Source organism: Cebus imitator, unplaced genomic scaffold (assembly GCF_001604975.1).
Source record: "Cebus imitator isolate Cc_AM_T3 unplaced genomic scaffold, Cebus_imitator-1.0 Scaffold101, whole genome shotgun sequence".
Taxonomy (NCBI): Eukaryota; Metazoa; Chordata; class Mammalia; order Primates; family Cebidae; genus Cebus; species Cebus imitator.
Genome location: NW_016107416.1, coordinates 4846891 through 4870944, shown reverse-complemented (window position 1 = coordinate 4870944; position 24054 = coordinate 4846891). Strand labels below are relative to the sequence as shown.

Here is a 24054-nt window from a genome sequence, read left to right as displayed (position 1 = left end):
CTACTGTTTTGTAAACATATAAGACATATATTCCCCATGGATAGTGAAGTTTGAGAGGTCAGCCACATTTGAAGGATGTGACATATTTAAAAATACCCTCTTCTTTTTATAAAGTTATTTTTCATTTATTCAAACAGTTCAACAAAATTTGGGAACTGTAAATTTTCTAAATTAACGCACAATGAAGCAGAGTAAATTTTATCTCCAAAGATAAACTGTCAGATTATGAATAATGAGACCAATAGGATAATAAAGAGTTTTGCTACTGAGAATTCTGTAATGTAAATATCAATACAGGAGGTCAAAGTAGACATATACATACCAAAATATGTCAGGTAAACACATTCTATCAGAGTTCAGAAATAATCTCTTTTGTGTATTTATATTATAAAAAGAAAGGTAACACCATAATGAAGCTAAAAAGTATAATGAGTAGCAACTATAGACTGTTACAAAGACTATATAAATTTTGAACAAAATAAAGATTTTTTTAAATGTCGAAGTTTATTAAATTCTGGTAAGTTTTAATGGAAAAGGCTTAAAAGAAAAATTATCAGTGCTATATCAAACAAATCTTTCTATTATCCATGCTGAGTGCGGGGAAATTTGGGGGATTTTAACGATGGTTTAGACTATTAAATCAGGCAAAACTGGTCTCAATAATGCTCACAGTGCCAAGTATGAGATTTCTTTTCTTTTTTAATTGCATTTTAGGTTTTGGGGTACATGTGAAGAATATGCAACATTGTTGCACAGGCACACACATGGCAGTGTGATTTGCGGCCTTCCTCCCCATCACCTACATCTGGCATTTCTCCCCATGCTATCTCTCCCCAACTCTCCACCCACCACTGTCCCTCCCCTGTTTCCCTCTGACAGACCCTAATGTGTGATGCTCCCCTCCCTGTGTCCATCTGTTCCCATTGTTCAACACCCCCCTATGAGGGAGAACATGTGCTGTTTGATTTTCTGTTCTTGTGTCAGTTTGCTGAGAATAATGGTTTCCAGGTTCATCCATGTCCCTACAAAGGACACGAATTCATCGTTTTTGATGGCTGAATAATATCCCACGGTGTATATGTGCCACATTTTCCCTGTCCAGTCTATCATCGATGGGCATTTGGGTTGGTTCCAGGTCTTTGCTATTGTAAATGGTGCTGCAATGAACATTCATGTGCTTGTGTCCTTATAATAGAACGATTTATAATCCTTTGGATATATACCCAGTAATGGGATTGCTGAGTCAAATGGAATTTCTATTTCTAGGTCCTTGAGGAATTGCCACACTGTCTTCCACAATGGTTGAACTAATTTACACTCCCACCAACTGTGTAAAAGTGTTCCTATTTTTCCACATCCTATCCAGCATGTGTTGTCTCCAGATTTTTTAATGATCACCAATACGCCAATAACAAGGTCTGAAGTTGAGACAGCAATTGAGAGCCTACCACCCAAAAAAGGCCCAGGTCCAGATGGGTTCACAGCTGAATTCTACCAGACATACAAAGAGGAGCTGGTACCATTCCTTCTGAAACTATTCCAAATAATCCAAAAAGAGGGAATCCTTCCCAAATCATTTTATGAGACCAACATCATCCCAATACCAAAACCTGGCAGACACTCAGCAAGAAAAGAAAAGTTCAGGCCAATATCCATGATGAACATAGATGCAAAAATCTTTAATAAAGTACTGGCAAACAGATTGCAACAGCACATCAAAAAGCTTATCCAGCATGATCAAGTAGGCTTCATCTTGGGGATACAAGGCTAGTTCAACATACACAAGTTTATAAATGTAATTCACCACATAAACAGAACCAAAGACAAAAACCACGTGATTATCTTTATTGATGCAGAGAAGGCCTTTGACAAAATTCAACAGCCCCTTATGCTAAAAACCCTCAATAAACTAGGTATTGATAGAATGTATCTCAAAATAATAAAAGCTATTTACGACAAACCGACAGCCAATATCATACTGAATGGGCAAAAACTGGAAGCAATCCCTTTGAAATCTGGTACTAGACAAGGATGCCCTCTATCACCACTCCTATTCAATATAGTATTGGAATTTCTAGCCAGAGCAATCAGGCAAGAAAAAGAAATAAAGTGTATTCAAACAGGAAAGGAGTAAGTCAAATTGTCTCTATTTGCAGATGACATGATTGTATATCTAGAAGACCCCATTGTCTCAGCCCAAAATCTCCTGAAACTGATAAGCAACTTCAGCAAAGTCTCAGGATACAAAATCAATGTGCAAAAATCACAAGCATTCCTACACACCAATAACAGACTTAAAGAGAGGCAAATCAAGAACGAAGTGCCATTCACAATTGCTACCAAGAGAATAAAATATCTAGGAATACAACTAACAAGGAACATAAAGGACCTCTTCAAAGAGAACTGCAAACCACTGCTCAACAAAATAAGAGAGAACACAAACAAAGGGAGAAACATTCCATGTTCATGGTTAGGAAGAATTAATATTGTGAAAATGGCCATACTGCCCAAAGTAATTTACAGATTCAACACTATCCCCATCAAGCTATCAATGACCTTCTTCACAGAGCTGGAAAAAAACACCTTAAACTTCATATGGAACCAAAATAGAGCCCGTTCTAAGCAAAAAGAACAAAGCAGGAGGCATCAAACTACCCAACTTCAAATTATACTACAAGGCTACAGTAATCAAAACAGCATGGTACTGGTACCAAAACAGAGATATAGACCAATGGAACAGAACAGAGGCCTTGGAGGCAACACCACACATCTACAGCCATCTGATCTTTGACAAACCTGACAAAAACAAGCAATAGGGAAAGGAGTCCCTGTTTAATAAATGGTGTTGGGAAAACTGGCTAGTCATGTGCAGAGAGCAGAAACTGGACCCCTTCCTGACACCTTACACTAAAATTAACTCCAGATGGATTAAAGACTTAAACATAAGACCTAAGACCATAAAAACCCTAGAAGGAAACCTAGGCAAAACCATGCAGGACATAGGCAGAGGCAAGGACTTCATGAAAAACGCACCAAAAGCATTGGCAACAAAAGCCAAAATAGACAAATGGGACCTAATCAAACTCCACAGCTTCTGCACAGCAAAAGAAACAATCATTCGAGTGAACTGGCAACCAACAGAATGGGAAAACATTTTTGCAATCTGCCCAACTGACAAAGGTCTGGTATCCAGAATCTACAAAGAACTAAAACAGATTTACAGGAAAAAATCAAACAACCCTTTCAAAAGTAGGCAAAGGATATGAACAGACACTTTACAAAAGACGACATATATGAGGCCAACAAACATATGAAAAAATGGTCATCAACACCGGTCATTAGACAAGTATGAGATTTTTAAAACAGAATTCAATAGATCTGAGCCTCGGATCTGTTGCTCAGCAGCTCGGCCTTTGATGAGGGTTACTTCCTCTCTCTGGGCTTCAGTCCACTCTTTTAAGTAGTCTGGTTGTACTAAAGATACATAATACTGCATTTAATCCTTATATTCTGTAATTTCACTGTAAGTAGAGAACTGGAAATATAATTAAGAGGTAAGATACACCTTACTTTTGAAAGTAATTGTAGTTCATCCACAACCAGACCCTTGACTATAGTGTATATGGATGTGTCTGGGTATGTGTGTGAAACATTTTTTTTTCATTATTTTCCAACCAATTTTGATTCAGTGACTTGAACATATTCCAGTATGCGTTACTTATTATCTATTGCGTTTCTTGTTTTCTTTGGCAGACTGTTGTCAACCCTATAATGTCATTATATGCAGATATGACATCATCTAGAAAATTGAGACCATTAACATCTTTAATTTCCTTTCCACCTACAAATTTATCTATAACATGGGCATCCCTACCACTTTCCCTACACCCAACACTCATCCTTACCAAAGCTAACTACTACAAAACTACACTCTTAATCCAATTCCTTAAGCAATTTCTTCTTTCTTAATCCTTCTTCTTCTTACAAATATCTCTTTTCTTTCAATCTATAAACGTGATTCAGTGTTTCTCATTAACATAAAATAGAACAATGAAAACAACTTTTCTTGTTTCCTCTCTATATATCTCTCTCCTTTCTATTAATGTTGAGTTTCTAGAAAGATCATCTATGCTTGTTTCACCTCCCATTCCTACTGAAAATTAGGCATCTTTTCCAACCTTCTATAAACCTGGGATGATTTTCTCCTGCAAATTCTTCATCTCCTCATTCATCAGGTACTGGAAATCTTTAAAAGGAATAATCCTTTGTCTAGTCTATCACTGATGGGCATTTAGGTTGGTTCCAAGTCTTTTCTATTGTAAACGGTGCCCAGAACTTAAAGTATAATAATAAAAAAGGAATAATTCATCCAGGCCACCATTGAGTCTAAAGCGACCCAAGTTAGAACTAAGTCTCTCCACAACTGCAAAGCCATTTACGCAACCTCATCACTGCTGCTGACCTCAGTCACTTCCAAGATATGAGACCCAGTCACCTGCTCTTTCCTGTGCTGCTGGCCTTATGATACCACTCTGTGTGTCTTCTGACGTGACTTGCTGTCCTACTTTTCCCCTCCATCCCAGACCCTTCTCCCTTGCCTTCTTGAGTCCAACTATCTTTCCACGGTTGACAATACTGTTCATTTTCAATCTCTTCTTTCAAACCACCTTTTTTTTTTTTTTTTTTTTTGCTTTAACTGAAATGTAGTTCTCCACTACAAATTCTGCTTTCTCAGCAGCTCTCTCAATTGTAGCTTTTCACACCCATATCATGAAGATCAGGGTTAGGAGGAGACCCCACTTCCTCCTTATTTCTCATTTTCACTTTCTGCACTTTGCTCATATGGAATCCTGCTCCTGCACAGTCATGCTAGCCTGTCACTCTTCCGTCTATTCCCACTCACTCTTGCCCTCTACCACCTTCATCATCTATCCAACTGGGAGATTTCCACCTTGGAATATGGGTAATAGGACCCCAAGGAGGCATCTCTTTCTCTCTCTCTTTCCGCTGGGCTCTGAAGAGGTAGAGGAGGCAGGGGAGGCTCCAGGCTGTGGGGCCATGACAGCAGCATGAGTCTCTACTGCTTGCCCAGGTACTTCCAGTGCCCACCCAAGTCTGGTCTCTTCGCAGCCATCCACAAAGTGATTCATATTGGCTTCCCGCCTACCAGCCCAGCCAAGGCCAAGATGAAGCGTATGGCCATAGGTGTGTCAGCACTGACCCACAGTCTCAGCAGTTCCTCCATCAGTTCTATCAGCTCTGTGGCCTCCCTTATGGAGGGCAGCCAGAGCCTTCATGTTAATACTCTTCACTCTTAAGTGTCTATGTACCCTGTCTCTATCTTCTCACTCTTGTTATCAAAAAGTAAATGCCTCAGTAAATCGCTGGTCGACACATGCAGAAAAGCTGGTCCTAACCTGTAGGATGGAGCTAAACCCAAACACTGAAACTATCAGCAAATTCCATTACATCTGGAGATATGTGATCAATAAAAAAAAAATGTTTCCTATTGGTTTTATTATACAGCATAGTTGTAGTGATAGCTGACAAGTATAATGACAATCAAGTCAGATACTCTTTTTTACTCACCTACTAAGTTTAACTTAAAAAAAAATACTCAAGGCTTTATTGCCTAAATAGTTCATACTTTCCTTTTCCCTTCCATTGTTAGTCACTGACATGCCAACATCATCTCTTATCTGAACTTTTACAATAGCTTCTCTCTTTTTTGTTTTTTGGTCCCTTCCGTTTCCTACAACCAAAAGATTGATATTACTAGGATATAAAAGTGACCTCTTTTCTTTAATCTGTTTAGATTACCTGAGCCAGTAGGATAAAATGACACTCTTTCATTTGGTGGGAGTCTACATGGTCTAATCTCTGCCTACTTGGCTCAACTTGGTATCTTGTCACTTTCCCTTTGTACTGCTGCCACACTGAATTGCTTGAAGTTTCTTAAATATACCATGATGTTTCATGTTCTCAGAAGTTTCCATCTGCCTGAAATGTGTTTGCTCATTGACATTTTCTATATCTCCAATTTCTATTTTGCTTTCAAATTCTGCTGTGGAAGAACACCCTCTCTGAAACCTGACACCCATCCCCAATACCACATGGAATTAAGCAATATTTCTCCCGTGAGGTTTTTGCATTGAACTCTTTAGCACAAAGATATCAAACAAATATTGAATTAGGCATTTATATTCTTTCTCCCCTACCATATCGTAAACACTTTATAAGGCTGAAAACATGTCTTATTTTACTTAGTATCTCTAGCACTTAACACAATATCTGTTTCAGAGTGGGCATTTAATAAACACGAGTGGAGCCAAAACAATTTATTTTGAAATTTGATTTGGAAACATATGTTGTCTCTCTATTTATTCATGAATTTCACAGATGCATAAACCTGCTGTACTTCTGAGGATGAAATAATTTTATTAAAAAGACTGATACATTCGTTTCTAATTCAGTTTGATTCATTTTAGAGACATTATTCAGTAATTTTTTTGCAAATGTGGAAATATCAGGGTTATTTCACAATCAATCTTATATAGGAAGAATTCTAGACATATTGCTAAATTCTTTATGACAACTTCCTGAATCCCTTGGAAATATAAAAACCAAGGCTGTATCATGTGAGAAATGTACATATTTCTTGTGTCTAAAGCCATATTTATCTAATATAACAAATGAGAAAAGCTTAGGAAGTATCCAATAAAGATGTTTGTCCAAAGAGAGAACCATGCTGTCATATCTTAATGAGTCGATGAGGAAAGAAACAGAGTTCAAGTACACTAACAACTACCTAGAAAATTTTAGCTCCTCATCAATAATAACCATAAAAAGTCATAAAAATTTGCAATCCAATTAGAAGATGCAAATATTTTTAAAATGGCCATAATTGGTGTTCCAAAATGTAAATGCACATTTCAGTTTTAATTTTCTATAAATGTCTGGAATAATAAGACTCCACACAATTTATGAAATGTCATTTAATAACTCATTGCTCTTGTATTAAAAGTGACTATCCAATCACCCTATGGTTTTAAAAGCTCTGTTCTTTTGCAAGGATCTAGAAATTTCTTAGGCCACATTTGAACACTCTAGGTTTGAGGTTTATACACATTGCATTTAGAGAAAATCAGAAGGCCTGCTGAAGTAGTAACTTGCATACTAAACTCTTGGCATTTATTATAAAGATAAACATCACCTGCACATGTGCCTTTGCTTTAATTTATACACATCAAATGCACATCTTCTCTCTGATACAGCTCTCAACTTGGCCCACACATTCCTATATGTGCACACATACACACATACGTGCAAGGAAACAAAGGCAAGAATGATCAGATTAGATGTCCCTCTCATACTCAGGGAACTACAGTAGTTTGGTAGAGAAATTATAGCTATTGTGTTCCTAGGTCAGCTGGCTGAGGTTACAAAATCCAAGTAAAGATGTATCATATATCTCGAGATATACATATATATATATATGCCATGTAAGATCTGTGTCTTACTCCTGTAATCTCTGTCTACAGAATGTGGGCGAAAGGCACATGCTAGTGGGATATAAATTGCCCCAAAACATAAGCTGTGTTATACAATACTAGGGTTCATATCCTAACCCCAATAGTTACCAGCTGAGAGATCAAGTATTTTTGCTGTTGTTGTTGCTGTTTTGAGATGGAGTCATGCTCTGTTACCCAGGCTGGATTGCAGTGGTGTGATCTTGGCTCATTGCAACCTCCACCTCTTGCGTTCAAGTGATTCTCTTGCCTCTGCCTTCGGGGTAGCTGGGATTACAGGCATGGGCTACCATGTCCAGCAAATTTTTGTATTTTTAGTAGAGATGGAATTTCTCCATGTTGGCCAAGATGGTCTCAATATCTTGACCTCGTGATCCTTAAATGATCTGCCTACCTTGGCCTCCCAAAGTGCTGGGATTACAGGCATAAGCCAACATGCCCAGATGAGATCAAGTATTTAAATTCCCCGAGCTCCCGTTTCTTCATCAAACTGTGTTAGGATACCAAACATACTTAGTGGCCTCACATAGAAAAAGCCCCCTAGATTGTTAATGAATACTTGCTCATTAATTGATAAACTTGTCTCAGATAAGGTCTGGACTTGCTGCCAACCATTACTTTCACAGACTTGCCTGTTTTACAGCTACATGGACAGGTGTTTGAGAATATAAGAAATTGAAACAGAAATAGCCAAGCTTTTTAGTCCATTTTGCTAATTAATATGTCAGAGCTCATAAAGAAGAACTCATCGGTTTTCTTCAGTACTGCATCATCTTAAAGAGCTGGGTCAGCAAAGATCTCTGCAGGCAGTCAATACATATTAAAACAGTTCCAAGCAGTAAATCAAAACAAAAAAAAATAAATAAAAAGACACTAAAAAAGGTAAAATATATAAGCCCTTTCTGTCTGAACGTAAAAGAACATTAAACTATTGGTTGAGGTGTCAGTTTAGGAGACAGAAAGAAAATAAGAAAGAATTCCTTCTCAAACATACTTTACGACCCTGAGTATAACCAAAATTAAAGCATAATAATAAAAAAATGCTGTGATAAATTTGATGTCATTTTCTCTGGATTCTAATGTTCCCTCAGAATATTTAAATCATTTAAAAATTTTATTGTTGTTGTTGTTGTTGCTTTTAAAACACATATTTTTCCAGGTTTTTTGTTTGTTTTTTGTTTTTTGCTCCAGGCATTGCTAGAATTTGAATTTTGTCAGAGTTCAATTAGTGAAACAAGGAAAGAGGTTAAAGACATTTTTGGTTTTTCAAGGCTATATGAAACTTTTGATTTTTCTTCAAGGAACCAAACAAAGGATGTTTTATTTTTAACTTCTCTGGGAAGGTCTTACCATACCATAGACTTAAATACCTCTCATAAGTGGAGGAGGATTTACCAACAGGGGAATCATCTCGTTATCTTCCTTGCCAAGGTAATGAGACGCAATGCCCTTTCGGGGAAGCTCCTGAAATAGGTCATCGGAGGAATCTCCAGAATACTGGATTAATTCTAGAAGGGGTAAGGGGAACACTACATTTTGGGCCAAAAATGTTAGAAAGATATATTTTACCCAGGCCTTTGATTGGATCTGAGCTCTGAAGTATCAACCATTTAAAAATTAAGCCAAGGAAAGGGGTGCCAAAAATATTGTCACAAATGTGGGAGGTACCCAAGCTGGACTAACAGATGGAAATTGGCATGAAATGGCTCTTTACAGACTAAGTAGCTGACTCGAGAAATTTTAATTCAGATGAAGTTATTAAAATGTTGAATGTCATCTCGAATAAGAGGATACATGATAGATTTAGGTCAGTATATACAATTTAATTTGTTTAACTTACTGTTGGTCTAGGATAGCATAAAATCTGCTCACATTTCTATAGTTAAAGAGAAAGAGCAAGAGACTCTTCTTAGCAAAAAAAAAAAAAAATCATATTTTTAACCTAAATATTCTGAAGAAAGAATTTGGGAAAGGAGACAATATTGTAACAAAAAGACGTTAAATGATTCCTTTCAACAATGGTGAGGCAAGTAGAGATTTACAAGTTAAAATACAACCTTAGTGGTCACAGATGACCAGTAGCCAACTGAGATTGTAGTTATATATTAGATAATTTAAAAAATGATTTTGTAACTGAAAGAGTTGTTACTATCAAGAGAACCCTTAAACCTCTGCTGCTGCTACCCCTACCACCACTACCACCACCAACAAATCCCAATGAGACATCCCTTCACCTAAAAGCAATACACAGAGGGGAGCTATGTTTTATGTGAGGGATGAGTTCCTGAGAATCATTATAATTCAAGACTAATTTTCCAAAAGAAAGAAATGTAAAAAACTAGGGGAGCAGCCAGGCTCTGTGGCTCACACCTATAATTCGAGCACTTTAGGAAGCTAAGGCGGGAGGATTGCTTGAGCCTAGGAGTTTGAGGCTAGCCTGGGCAACGTGCTGAAATCCTATTTCTAAATAAATAAATATTAGCTGGGCATGGTGGCACATGCCTATAGTCCCAGCTATCCAGGAAGCTGAGATGGAAGGATCACCTGAGCCAGGGAAGTCCAGGCTGTGGTGAGCTGTGAATCATGCCACTACACTCCAGCCTGGGTGGGTGACAGATGGAGATTCTGTCTCAAAAACAAACACACAAACAAACAAAACAAAACAAAATGGGGAAGGGTATATTCTTAGAGTGTATATACTGAACCTTAGTTGAATATTTTCCTCTAACGCTGCTCTGTGCTTTTTCAGAACTGTTTCTAATGTTTTACAGGATGCTCTCATTTAACGCGACTCTAAAGTATGTGATTTTCGGTGATTGTTTAGCGCTCTTCATTGCAGACCACTTTTGCTCCAAAGTTATCAAGTGTCTGGTTGTTTTTCAGCATTTCAACAGATGCCTAGTGAAAAACCTGGTGTAGTGATATGTTATAATAGTACTTAAAAATGTAAGAATATTGCATGTTGGAATAACCGTACATTAGTAACAGAAATATTCTTTAAAATATCAGATATATTTAAACAGTGTGGTTCATGTGACTTAAAGACTGCTGGAACCATTTCTATCAGCTAAAGTAAAGTTGCTATATGGAATTTACAATGAACTTGCATGACAGGCTTTAAAATTCTGCCATTTTTGACTAAAACTTTTTTGGAAAGTTATTATTTCAAGCTTTTCACTTAGCATAGTTCTTTATTAATGTTTTTATATCACACTATGCAAAGACAGATCATTCAAAGTTACATAAAATATTATGGCAATATACAAAGATGACAAAGTTCTCAAAGAGTGACAAACTTTTAATTGCCAGCTAATAGCAGTGGGCTTGGAAATTAAGATTAGAATAAGATTTGATTTCCTGGCCAAAGCCAGAAAGTTTGTTGTTTGCTCATTTTCAAAAACCAAATTGATAAACATTCTGAAAAAGGGCTTCAACTTTGTGCCTTGAATCCTATCCCAGTACATAGGTGAAAGGCTTTTCATCTTCAGATATTATACTAATATGTGTAAGAGAAGTTCAAGCATTAGCATGCATTTAAGATAAAGATATTATAGACTATCCTTGGGGTTCCCTGGTCATAAGAACTTCCTTCTGAGGCTCCTAAAATATGTTCAGTAATAGAGAATTTAGTGGAAGAGGATGTTGGAAACAAGCAACATGTGGCAATTTACCACTCCCACAGAAATCTCTTCTTCACAGTGATCTAACCTCTTAGGGTCTTTATTAGGAGACACAAGAAAAAGAAATCTAAGAGTTGTGAACCATACCTTCCCTGCTGTTATCATAAGAGAATCTGAAGAAAGAAGAAAAAAAAATAATAATCTTACCCTGGAACATGATGGAAGTAATGAGGCATCAAGGCCACTTACTGGTGAAAACATAATTGGCACATAAACACAGGAGACACTTGGTGATAGGAAAGACTTCTTTGTTTTGCCAATGGAGGGATGACAGCAAATCACAATCCTTCTGTTGTTTGGAGGGGCAATGCTAAGAGCAAAATGGACGTTTTCACCTCCAAAATAATGTGCCCCTAGAGGAAAGGGATTACTCCACTATTTGCAGCTTAATAGCTTTAAATGTTTTCCACTAATGTGAATAAATGGTATGGAGGAAGGAAAAAGGAATAGAAGGCAGTCTACTTGCCAAAGAAGAAATAGCTTGATTTTAGAAGTGAAGGTAACTCACACATGATAAAGACCTAAGAGACCCTGAGAAACTTTTGTAGACTTTCTAGAGAATATATAAGGAGCTAATTCATGTCTCTAAAAAAAAAAATGGATATATCCTTAGAACGATCCATTTTGATGACATGAAGAAAAAAAAGGAAAAAATCCTATTCTTTTCTGAGGAGAAAAAAATGACCACATCTTTCTTATTCTGGAATTCTTTGTCCTGTCACTTTAATGTGAAAGTCATCATAGGAAAGAATCTTGAACTTTCTTGGGTTTTCTTGAAATTTTTTTTAAGTGTTCAGCTGGAGTACAGGTTTAAGGTTTTTGGTTTTATCTATTTTTTTGGAAATCTTTATTCTTTCCTCCAAAACATACTGAGTCAGCATACATTATGCCACCATACACACAGCCAAGCAGTAATTCATCTTTGTGGAAGTCAGAGACATCTCATGTATTAATTAGAAAGCCTTTCAATGACTAGTGGATAGAAACAGGTTCCAACTGCTACTAAAACACAGCCAGTGATTTCCAGGAAGGGAAATATAAAGTCAGTTACAAGGAATTTCTTACCCGATTTGTGTCCAGCCAGTGAGTGAACCTTACTTTCATCTGGCACTGAGGAGAAGAAATAAAACAGACAAAGATCAGACCTGCTTGTAAATCAGACAATTTTTAAACAATAAATTAATACAGATTCATAATCAGTTAAATCTTTTACTGGCAGAGATTTGAGAAATACTGCTTCTCCCAGCCTACCCCGGGGTACCTCACTTTTATTGGTAGACATCTTGAAGACAGCTATGAATAAATATATGTTTATATGATCTTTTATGAATGTAACTTCATTTTCTTTTAATTTTCAGTACTTTCAGTTATTTTAACTGGGTTGTTGCTTCCATGTGGATGTGTATATATAGATGTATAATATATTGAAATTCTTTCAGCGTAACAGTAATACATATGTGTGTCTGTGTGTGTATTAAATACTTAAGAATTAGGCTTCTGTATCTAGTCAGAATGGAGTAAAAGGGAGCAGATTTGTAATCTCCCTGAAACAATTTTACAAACTAGACAAAACAAGAAACAATGGCAGTCAAGAGATTAGACATTAAGCAACAAAAGGCAGTGACCCCAAGAGATGGAAGACAAATGATGTGAACTCTACAACCACCCCAGCATATTCTCTGAAGAAAGCCTCCAGGCAGCTGTGCAGGAAAGACAACACCCATACAGAACCCAGTGATGTCCCCAGCTCAAGGACACGGTGCTGGGCATCCCTGGGAACCAAGGCAGAGAGAGATGCAGAGTGGAGAACCAGAGAGGAAAGAGCAATTCTCTCTTCAGAAAATCTCATATATTTAGTTGAATACTGACAATCTCATGTGTGTTAAGAAAATTGCCCCAAGAGTTCACCCCAAACTGGAAAGGGAACAGCATCCAAAGTTCACATCGGACTGGGAATAGTGCCTATTTCCAAGAACCAGAGTGGAAAATTTCATAACTGAGGGGCATCTGTCAGAATACGAAGACGGATCTTGTCTCAGCAGTGGAGAAAAACTACCTCTAGATTAACAGAGCTCTGGTGAAATGGATTCATTTTTAAAAGACACAAATTACTGAAGCCTATACAGGAAGAATTAGATAATATGAGTAGCCCCATAGTAGCTTTTTGAAAAAAATGTGTTTATAAGTAAAACTTTCCCACAAACAAAACTCTAGGCCCAGATGGCTGCACTGGTGAATTCTACCAAAGATTTAAGAAATAAACAAGACCGCCCCCCCAAAAAAAAGGGGAGCCGCGGTGGCTCGGGTCAGTTGTCCTGGCGCTTGAGGAAGCGACGCCATGCATTTGAGACCAGCTGTGTTAGTACATAAAACTGTTGGTACATAAAACTCGGTTCTCAAGGGTTGAAGCAGGGTGAGGGGAAATTTGCTAACAAGGAGGTTCTCTTCCGTTTTGCCTAAAACTAGATTGATCTCAGAGTAACATGTCCCTTCTTTTCTCTGCCCACAACATTCAATCTTGATTGACCCAGTTACTATACATAATCTTCCCACTCCCACTTGGCCCTCCTTTTCTAAGCTATTTCTTTATTTTCTAGATAAAAGCACTATATATCTGTGATTATTCTGTTTCTAACTGCTTAAAAATATTGTTAGACTTATTGTTTTATTTCTGTTTGAGAGGTAAGTATTTATAAGGTACCAGTTGTGAGCCAAAATCTGTCTTTCTCAGGTCTAAAAACACTTACATAGACTCAATCTACAGTATAAGTAGAAAAATATTAGAAAAAATGATAATGATTAAAAATAACAATAGCAGCTAAAATTTACTGAGAACTTGTAATATGCAGGTTCTATGCTATGCATTTTGTATCTGTTCATTCATTCAATTCTCACAATGACCTGGAAAGATAAGTATTATTATTACTAGCCTGATGTTACAGATAAAGAAACGGACATAAGTCTTGTAAATGAAGAAGCCTGAACTTAAACATGGCACTCTTAACCACTCCATTTCACTTGTGATAAGTGTCACAGAAGAGTCACTACCTGAGAAACCCAAAGAATGATCGGTAGTAGGAATATAACACAAACAACTACATGCTAGAAAACTACCCTCTTTATTTGAATATATGCTATTAATAGCTATCTTTCTGTGGTGACCAATCTCAATAAATGTTAGCTACGGTTTTGTTTAACATGTTTTGAAATTGATGATTCTGATTGGTTCAAGCTAAAATATCCATTCTCATTCCACAGATAAGGAATAATCTTTCTGAATTGGAATCCTTGTTTGGAAACAATAATTTTGTACAAATCATTTTAACTTTCTGCGCCTGTCTCATCATAAAAGGATAATATTGCTTACCCCATGGGTTTGTAGTGATGATTAGATGTGCAAATAAATATATGCAAGGTACTCAGAAGACCATAGAGTAAGTGCCTAATAAATATGAACTACTGTCATCATGATTTATGGGAAACAAAATAGAGAGACTAACATCATAGCTAGTAATAAGACAGATGTGGGTTGAATGCCAGCATTGCTAGGTAAGTTACAAGCTCTTTTTTTTTTTTTTTTTTTTGAGATGGGGTTACACTTTCATTGCCGAGGCTGGAGTACAATGGCATGATGGCACAATCTCGGCTCACTGCAACCTCCACCTCTCAGGTTCAAGCCATTCTTCTGCCTCAAGCTCCCAAGGGGCTGGGATTACAGGCATGTGCCACCACACCTGGCTAATTTTGTATTTTTAGTAGAGACAATGTTTCTCCATGTTGGTCTGGCTGGTCCTACCGTCAGGTGATCCTCCTGCCTCAGCCTCCCAAAGTGCTGGGATTACAGGCATGAGCCACCATGCCCGACCACTAACCTATTTTTAGCTTTAGTTTTCCCATATGAGAAATGAGGAAAAAAACAGTACACAGAGAGTTGTGGCAACTAAATGAAAAAAATGTACAAAAGCATTTTGCACAGTTACAGATACATAATTCTCAATAAATGAAAACATTTGATAAATGGAAGCTGTGAGAGTGGTAAAGGTGGTGTGTTTGATGACGGTTGTGGGGTTCATGATTTAATTTGCTCAAGCTTATAAAGAACTAAAGAGAGAATTATTATTATTTTCTAATAATCGAGAGCTTACTATGTTTCAGCAGGGCACTAGGTACTTTTACATTGTTACTGCATGGATAATTCCACGTCTGCAACAGATATGAGCTAGCAGTTTACCTGGCTCCTAAATCATCCTGCAGTGAAAGAAAGGCAACAAAAGTACAGGAGACTGTACGGTTTCATTATGTACAGTTATTCAGAAGAAGGGATTCATATAAAGGTAAGGCTTTTGCTGTTTAGTTTTTATCTTTTTAAAAATATCTAAGCTGATTGGCTGGGCGCGGTGGCTCATGCCTATAATCCCGGCACTTTGGGAAGCCAAGGTGGGAAAATCACAGGGTCAGGAGTTTGAGAGCAGCCTGGCCAACAGGGTGAAACCCCATCTCTATTAAAAATACAAAAAATTAGCTGGACATAGTGATGGATGCCTATAATCCCACCTATTCGGGGGCTGAGGCAGGAAAATCGCTTGAACCTGAGGCAGAGGTTGCAGTCAGCCAAGATCACACCACTGAACTCCAGCCCTGGCAACAGAGTGAGACCCCGTTTCAAAAAAAAAAAAAAAGAAAAAACCTAAGCTGATTTAAGCACTTGCAAATTTCTGGGCCAAATTAGGCTTAACAAATCAGCTTCTTAACTCTTTGGCTGAATAATGTCTATTACTTCTTATACTTATCATTATTTTAATTGACAATTTGAAATTCTCTCGAACACTAATATAAACTATTTTAAAAACATTGTAAGAAATCGAAATGGGTGATAGGCATAAAAATTAGAGGCCTTTCTCCAAAATATTCACTAACACAGATGTCTATCTTTAGGACAGAAGATAAATGAATAAACATAATGGAAAAGAGAGGGAACTGTAATGACTTAATTAATAGAATACATTTTATTTAAAAGGTTAAATTTGGAACAATCATCTTTTATACACATGCTTAGTGCTGGGAAGTAATTTAAATAACAGTAGCAAATGAGAAAATGAGGTAAAATTACACATGCCACCAAGTTGTTTTTTTTATAAATGGCAAGTGTTATAATTAATACCCAACTTCCTTTATAACTCACATTACCTTAGAGCTACTATTAAAGTTATCTCTGGGGGATGAAGCTTAAGCCTAGTAGTTTCATGGCATCATATTTAGCACAGTGATTGGAATAACAGCGATATGAAATATGACAGGTGTGTCATTTTAAACAGAGGACTTATTTACAAGAGATTGAAAAATAAATGGGCCTGGTGTGGGAAAGGTCTTCGATTCCAAAACAGTGAAGTATTGATAGCATCTAGTAAGAGAGTGTTGACGGAGCAAGAGTCTAAGTTCCTTGCTCTAGTTCTGATGACAGATTTTTTTCTCCTTTTCTTTCTTCTTCCTCTTCCTTTTTTTTTTTTTAAAGTGTTTATAGGTTATTTCATTCCCTTTCTTATCCTTCAGTTTTACCCAAGGACTGGTACTACTTGCTCTTGATTATCTTACATGGATATTACAGTAATTGAAGAGATACCAGTGAAACGTTCAGGTTTATAAAGCTGCAATTCATAGATATTTTTACAACTGTTACTTCATTATAACCATAATTACATACTTAGAGGGTACCATGGACAGCCTCATCTTGATCTTTCTTTGGATTTATTTAGATAATAGGATTTCTACCCTATCCTCCTGCTTCCTCATATTCATTTCTAGATTGATGTACATTATTTTACTTAATTAACATAAAGTGCTTAATAAAGAGAACACTCTTTGGCTTGGATGCTTGTTAACAGCCTGGCGTGTTCTCTGATTCAGGAAGACTTGTCTGAGAAATACATCACCAAGAATATTGGTGGCCTATGTTTCTAGTTCTCCTAGTTATAAGTCTTTGAAGCTAATTAGAACTGCCCAACGCCATTGACACCTTTTAAAAAAGCATAAACAGTATGGTTTTTTTTTTTGTTTTTTTTTTTTTCACTTAATTTCAACCAGTTCATCATTAGAATTGAGAGAAAGAAAATACAGGGAAAACATCTGACAAAAAGATGGCACTCTGAGAACTAGTTAGTGGCAAACATCAAAGTGCAGATAATACTTACACACATTGGCTTCCCAGTAGGATACATTTGTATTAATATAGTGATCACTTAAAGTGTTTTATGCTTTTGTCAAGCCTTCTTACACACTTCAAATGCATTCTCACTGAGGGAAAACAATCCCCTTGCTTATTGATAGCATTTGATATGCATTCTATAACATAAGTGACTATTAGGGACTGCACTTGTTTAATAAAAATTTGCAGAACAGTGGCAGATTTGGTGAGTTAATGGGCCCCAGATGCTCTTCTTATGCTGACAGAAGATGGTGTATTGCTATCATGTACAAATCTCTTCAGATAAAAACTGCCGTGAGCTACAGTTATTCTTTTTTAGAATGCCAACACTATATCATGAATGGGGAGTATGCAAATATGTTCAGATTCTCACTACTTCACATTGAGATACTTTGATGCAAAGAAGCACTCTAAAATGTGATGCAATGGTAGTCTTTTGTACAGATAACTCTGTTTCATTTAAGTTTTGATTTCCATATCTTTGACATAATAGAGAGTGCAATTTTGAAGTTAAAGTTTGGCCAAATAAAAATATATCTTCTAATGAGGCCATAAATACTTCTCTTTGGATAGTTTTCTAGGAAACTAAATATCAAGTAATCCCTTAATGGTTAATAAATTTGTTTCCAAGAGTTGTTCCTTCAGAACTTAAAAAAATTGATGCAGTTGCCAATATTAAAAATCAATTTTCCCCTCCTTTAGCAGATCAATTTCTGTGCCACTGATTGATTTCCAGAATTTCTAAGGAATGCAAACCTGCTTCAAATTGTAAATTAAGTTTCTTCCTGAGCAACCATGAGCTATTACTGCATTAATCTATAGTGTTTTCTTATGTCAATGACAATTTGGCATAATAATTCTGCTGAGGAAGAATTTTTGAGTTTTCAGCACTGTGAGTTTGTATGTGTTAAAAAATTCTTCCATCACTTGAAACACACACACACACACACACACACACACACACACCCACCCACCCCAAAACAAGGCTTTTGCTGTAAAGGGGGCTAGGGAATTAGTATAAGACAATAGTGTAAACATTTATCTCATTTATCTTAGCATGCTTTCCCAAAAGCACTATGCTCCGTCTCAAATGTGCCACAGCTCTGACAGTAAGCTAATCAGAACTCCATAGCTGAAGTTTTTTTTTTTTTTTTTTTTCCCAATATCATAATGCATCTCTCAGCCATGGTGACATGGTAAAAAAGGAGGACCCATTCCCCTCATGATTGTTCAACTATCCATATGTTCACAACTCTTTGGTGATCTCTTTAAAATTCCCTTTCTTTCTCCATAAGCTTTAGAAAGTCTTAAATTTAAAGTTGTGAAAATCTAATACTTTTCATATGTTGTTATACTGTCATCTTTAGCTCATTAAAGAATATTGGAAAATCTAAGTAATTCCTTCATAAATTTATTAATCTGTTTTTAATCCATTCAATACATACTGTTTGCCTTAAAAGAATCAGATACTCAACCCCATGGTCTAATGAGGAGATACAAATGACATATTTGTTAGAATCAAATCTGTTAAATAGTTTAATAAAGAAAAACATATGCTTCAGGAAGAATGGTAGGTCAGAGAGACATGAAAGTTAACAAAGACAATAAAGGTTTTAGGTGAATAACTACTTGCATCAATTGATCTGGGAGAAGCAAGGATAGCTTTTAACACCTGGAACACCTCATGGGAAGGGAATAGCATGAAAAAAAAAATGTAAGATCCCAAGCTTTGACTTTAAGTTCCTAGATTCTGATGCTAATTACATCTGTGAGTATGAACTAATTACTGAGTCTTTTTCAAGCTTACTGAACTTATTTGTAAAATGTAGATAAGGCCTCATAGGGTGAGAAAACTTGATGTAAAAATTTATCATGAAATCTAACAGAAGTAGATGTTCACAAATGGATTATGACAGCCTTTCACATCTCACCACTTTTGCCAGCTTTTCTGTTCTCCAGCACATCAGAAGTATTTTTTTTACTTTTGTTTTTCAATTGAATTTTACCTCACTATACAACATTCAATGTTTTTACATTATTCACATTTAAACATTTTTATTTAATAAAATAACTTAGAGATAGACATCTTGCTATGTTGCCTTGGCTGGACTCAAACTCCTGCACTCAAGTGATCCTCCTGCCTCAGCAACCCAAGTAGATGGAATGACAGCTGGTGCCACTGCACCCAGCTAATGAAGTAGGTTTTTAAGTAGGCAATGCAACTTCATACTTAGGTACAAAATGTAAGTAGCACATACTATTTCTTCTAAATTGCAAAAATATCTCAATTATTTGTTCATGGGTCCATTTCACGTTAAACATCTTCAGCAGAGCATATGTCTTGTTTTTCCATTTTAGTTTAGTGCCATGTCTAACACCCTTTAGGTACTCATTAATGTCTCCTGAGTGAATGAATGTGGCACCTGTAAGAGTAAAGAAATGACAGCAAATTTGAGCATGTCCATTTGGCAAGGGGTTCTAGACTCATGAATGAGAAAACTGTTTATTGTGAGATATATATAATTATAGGAATGATGTAGCATAAATGTGTTTAAACATTGTAAAATTCTTGTGGCACAATTTTCAGACAAGTTCCTAGCAAGGAAGGGGTAGGAGGAGGTGATTGGGGTCTGTTCTGGGACAGGTCTAAATAAAGACCAGAAGATAATAGAACTGTTTGGAATAAATATAATTCATGTGTATTTTGAGTAATGAACTGTAGAAATGTAGAAAGAATATATGATTAGCAGGCTAGTCTTACTCTGTTGTCTTTCTCTCAGTTATATATGACTGATCACTAGGGTAGTGGTTCCTATCTATTTACTTTTTGGCTTGTTGGCACTAATCACACTCTTGTTCTTCATGTAGTATGATGCTTGAAATAGCAGTTCTGTAAACAGACGGCTGTTTATAGAAAAATCACACTCTATTTCTAAATAAACTGAATACTTGGTATGTCTCTCCTTTCAACTTGCAAATGTTATGAGTTTCCAAAGCTGCAAATAAAGGAAATAAATGTCTTTCTTCTATGATAATTTCAGGAAAAAGCCAAGAGCAGAAATACTAGTTTTAAAAATGCCTTTTCCTAAATATTAAAGCACTAAAAATATCTATATGTGTAACGTATAAAGGATAACAATTAAGCAAACACTGGGTATCAACCACTCTGTTTAAGAAAAATATTATTTTGCCTTTGAAGCACTGTGCCATTCCTTTCCCTCTTAGCTCAGAGGTAATCACAATCCTAAATTTTCTACATTATAATTCTCTTGCATTTCTTTATAATTATACCACAAATTTATTCTCAAATAGTACTATTTAAATATGTATATTTCATTAAATGACATTAGATTCTAGCAAATATTTTTTTGTGTCCACTGATGTGACTGATGTCACTATGACTGATCAGTGATGTCACTAATGTGATGTGTCTACCATATGATCATATATGGTTATGTTTTTTCTGTTTTAATCTGTTAATATGTGTCCATTGATCAATTTCAAATGTTAAACCCACATTCTATTCCTGGGATAAGATCTTCTTGGTCATGATATATTATCTTTTTTTTATAAAGGGTTTAATTTGGGTTGGGTTCAATTCACTAAGTTTTTGTTAGTTTTTATTTTTGAGGGTGGCTTAGAGAAATTTATTTGCTCACAATTCTGGAGGCCAGAACTCCAAGATCAACCTGTGAACAGAGCTAATTTCTCCTGGGGCTTCTCTCCTTGGCTCATAGATGGCTGTCTTCTCTCTGTGTCTTCACATAGTCTTTCATCTGTGTGTTCCCCAAATATTACATCAATTCAAGAAGGATATTAATCTAATTTTTTTCTAATGTCCTAGTCTGATTTTGGTATCAGAGTAAAGCTTGCTTCATAGAATGAGTTGGGGAAGTATTCACTCCTCTTTATTTATCTGAAAGAATTTCTGTAGAATTGCTATTATTTCCTTTTACGAAACAACGGGCACCCACTGGGGGTCTTCGGGCATATCTTCTGTGGACAAAGGGTGATGGGGACTACTGTGCTCTTTTTATTTTCTTTTTCTTTTTAGACAGGTTCTCATTCTCACTGCCCAGACTAGAGTGCAGTAGTGTGATCTCAGCTCACTGCAGCCTCGATTTCCCAGGCTCAGGTGATTCCCCCACCTCACCCTCCTGAATACCTGGGACTACAGGCAAATGCCACTATGCCCAGCCAACTTTCTGTATTTTCTGTAGACGTGGGGTGTTGTCATGTTGCCCAGGCTGGTCTCAAACTCCTAGACTCAAGTGACCTGCCCACTTCAGCCTTCCAAAGTGCTGCGATTATAGGTGTGAGCCAATGCACCTGGCCTCTACTTTTTTCTTTAAAGTGAAAGCTGAGGTCATTTATTTGAAATCTTTCTTCCTTTTCTAAGTTCAGTGTTACAAATTATCCTCTTAGTGAAATCTCATTATTTTTCTTATCCCAGAGATTTTTATAGGTAGTGTTTTTATTTTCATTCAGTTCAAATACTTTCTAATTTCTCTCTGGCCTCTTTATTTGATCCATGTGTTATTGAGAAGTATATAAGTTATTTTCCAAGTATTTGTGGATATTCCAGAGTTCTTTCTGCTATTGAATTACAACTTAATTCTAGTACGGTGATGGAATATATGTCATATGACATGAATTATTTTAAAACTTTTAAGACTTTTTAATAGTCCAGAATACAGTATGTCATGTTAAATGTTCTATGTGCTCTTAAAAAAGTGTGTATTCTGCTGTTGTGTTGAGTGTTCCATAAATGTTAATTAGATCAATTAGGTCAAGATAGTTCATATTGTTCAAATCTTCTATAGCCTTACTGATTTTTTGGTCTACTTGTTCCATGAATTATTCAGAAACTGTGTTAAAATCTTTCACTGTAATTTTGGATTTGCCTTTTTCTGTTATTCGATGATATTTTCTCTCATTTTTTGAAGCATTATTATTAGGTGTATAAGCATTTAGAATAATTATATTGTTTTGATGATTTGGCTCCATCAAAGCTATGAAAGGACTCTATTTCTGGTAATATTTTTCTGAAATCTACTTTCTCTGCTATCAATGTGGCCATTCTAGTAGTCTCTTAATTAATGTTAGCACAGTATGTCTTTTTCCTTCCTTTTGCTTTTAACTTACTTGTGTCTTTATATTTAAAGTGGGTCTTTTAGGCAGCATATAGTTGTGACTTATTTCTTTTTTTGTGAGACAGGGTCTTGCTGTGGTACCCATGTTGGAGTACAGTGGCATGATCAGAGCTCACTGCAACCTTGAACTCCTGGGCTCAAGTGATCCTCTGGCCCCAGACTCCCGAAGTGCTGGGATTATAGGCATGAGCCACTACTTCTGGCCATGACTTGCATTTTTTATCCAATTGACCATTTCTGCTTTTTACGGTCTAACATATGCATTTAATGTGACTATTGTTATGGTTGATTTTCAACAAACCATCTTGCTATTTTTCAATCTTGCTATTGTCCTATCTGTTCCTTCTTCCTCTTAGTCTGCCTTCCTTTGGGTATTTTTCATATCATTATTTCGTGTTCTTTTGTTATTATGTATACCTTATAATAGTATACAGACTTACAGAGAGTACATCTACTTAAAATGCTTCAGTGTATGATTTTTTGGCTTTACAATGTCAATATGCATTAAGTAGAAACCATATTTTAAGTGCCCATACAACTATTCTGTTGTCACTTTCAGTACAGTATCCAATAAGTTACATTAGATTTTCATCAGTATATTGTAAAATAGGTTTTGTGTTAGATGATTTTGCCCAACTGTAGGCTAATATAAGTGTTCTGAGCACATATAAGGCAGGCTAGGCTACGTTATGATGTTTGGTAGCAATGAACTTTTGACTTATACTGTTTTCAAGTTAATGATAGGTTTACTGAAATGTAACCCCATCATAAGCAGAGAGACATCTGTATTTCAACATCTCCCCTCATAACCTCTGTGCTATTATTGTCATATAAAAACACATTATAAAAATAAAAAACCCCATTCTACATTGTCATTATTTTTGTTTAAACAATTAACCTTATATTTAAATAAGAAAAGTTTTAAAACACATTCATCCAAGTAATTACAATTTCTGATTATTTTCACTTATGTAGATCCATATTTATATCTGGTACCATTTTTCTTCTACCAGAAATGGCTTTCCTTTAACATGTCATACAGTGTACCTGTTGATGATTTACTCTTTCAACTTTTGTATGTCTGGAAAATTCTTTATTTTGCCTTGTTTTTGAAAAATATTTTTGCTAGTTAAAAAATTCTAGTTGAATAGTATTTTTCTGTCAATATTCTAAAGATATTTCTCCATGATGATACCTTCGTATTTTTTTTTCCTTGAGAAATCTGCTGTTGTCCTCTTTCTCTCTCTGAATATGATGTGTTGCTCTCTGTTTTTAAGATTTTCTTTTTAACCATGATTTGAACAAATTGTGTATAATGTGCCTTGGGATGGTTTCCTCATTTTTTGTGTCTGTACTTAAAGGCTCATTTGAGATTCATTAATTTGGGTTTCCAGATTTCATTACATTTGAAAAAATGTTGACCATTGTTTTCTCACATATTTTTTTCTCTGTTCCTCTTTTTCTCTCATTTGGTGAATCCAATTACATGG

At 36.1% G+C, this 24054-nt stretch overlaps 1 protein-coding gene across 1 annotated transcript in view; it reads right to left on the bottom strand.

Annotated features, from left to right (window-relative positions):
- Positions 1-24054, bottom strand: part of PARD3B (par-3 family cell polarity regulator beta) — a 1123121-nt gene that overhangs the window by 391923 nt on the left and 707144 nt on the right. The window contains exon 16 of the mRNA XM_017536909.2: positions 12275-12319. Within this exon, the coding sequence (XP_017392398.1) occupies positions 12275-12319 (45 nt within the window). The remainder of the gene's footprint in view (positions 1-12274; positions 12320-24054) is intronic.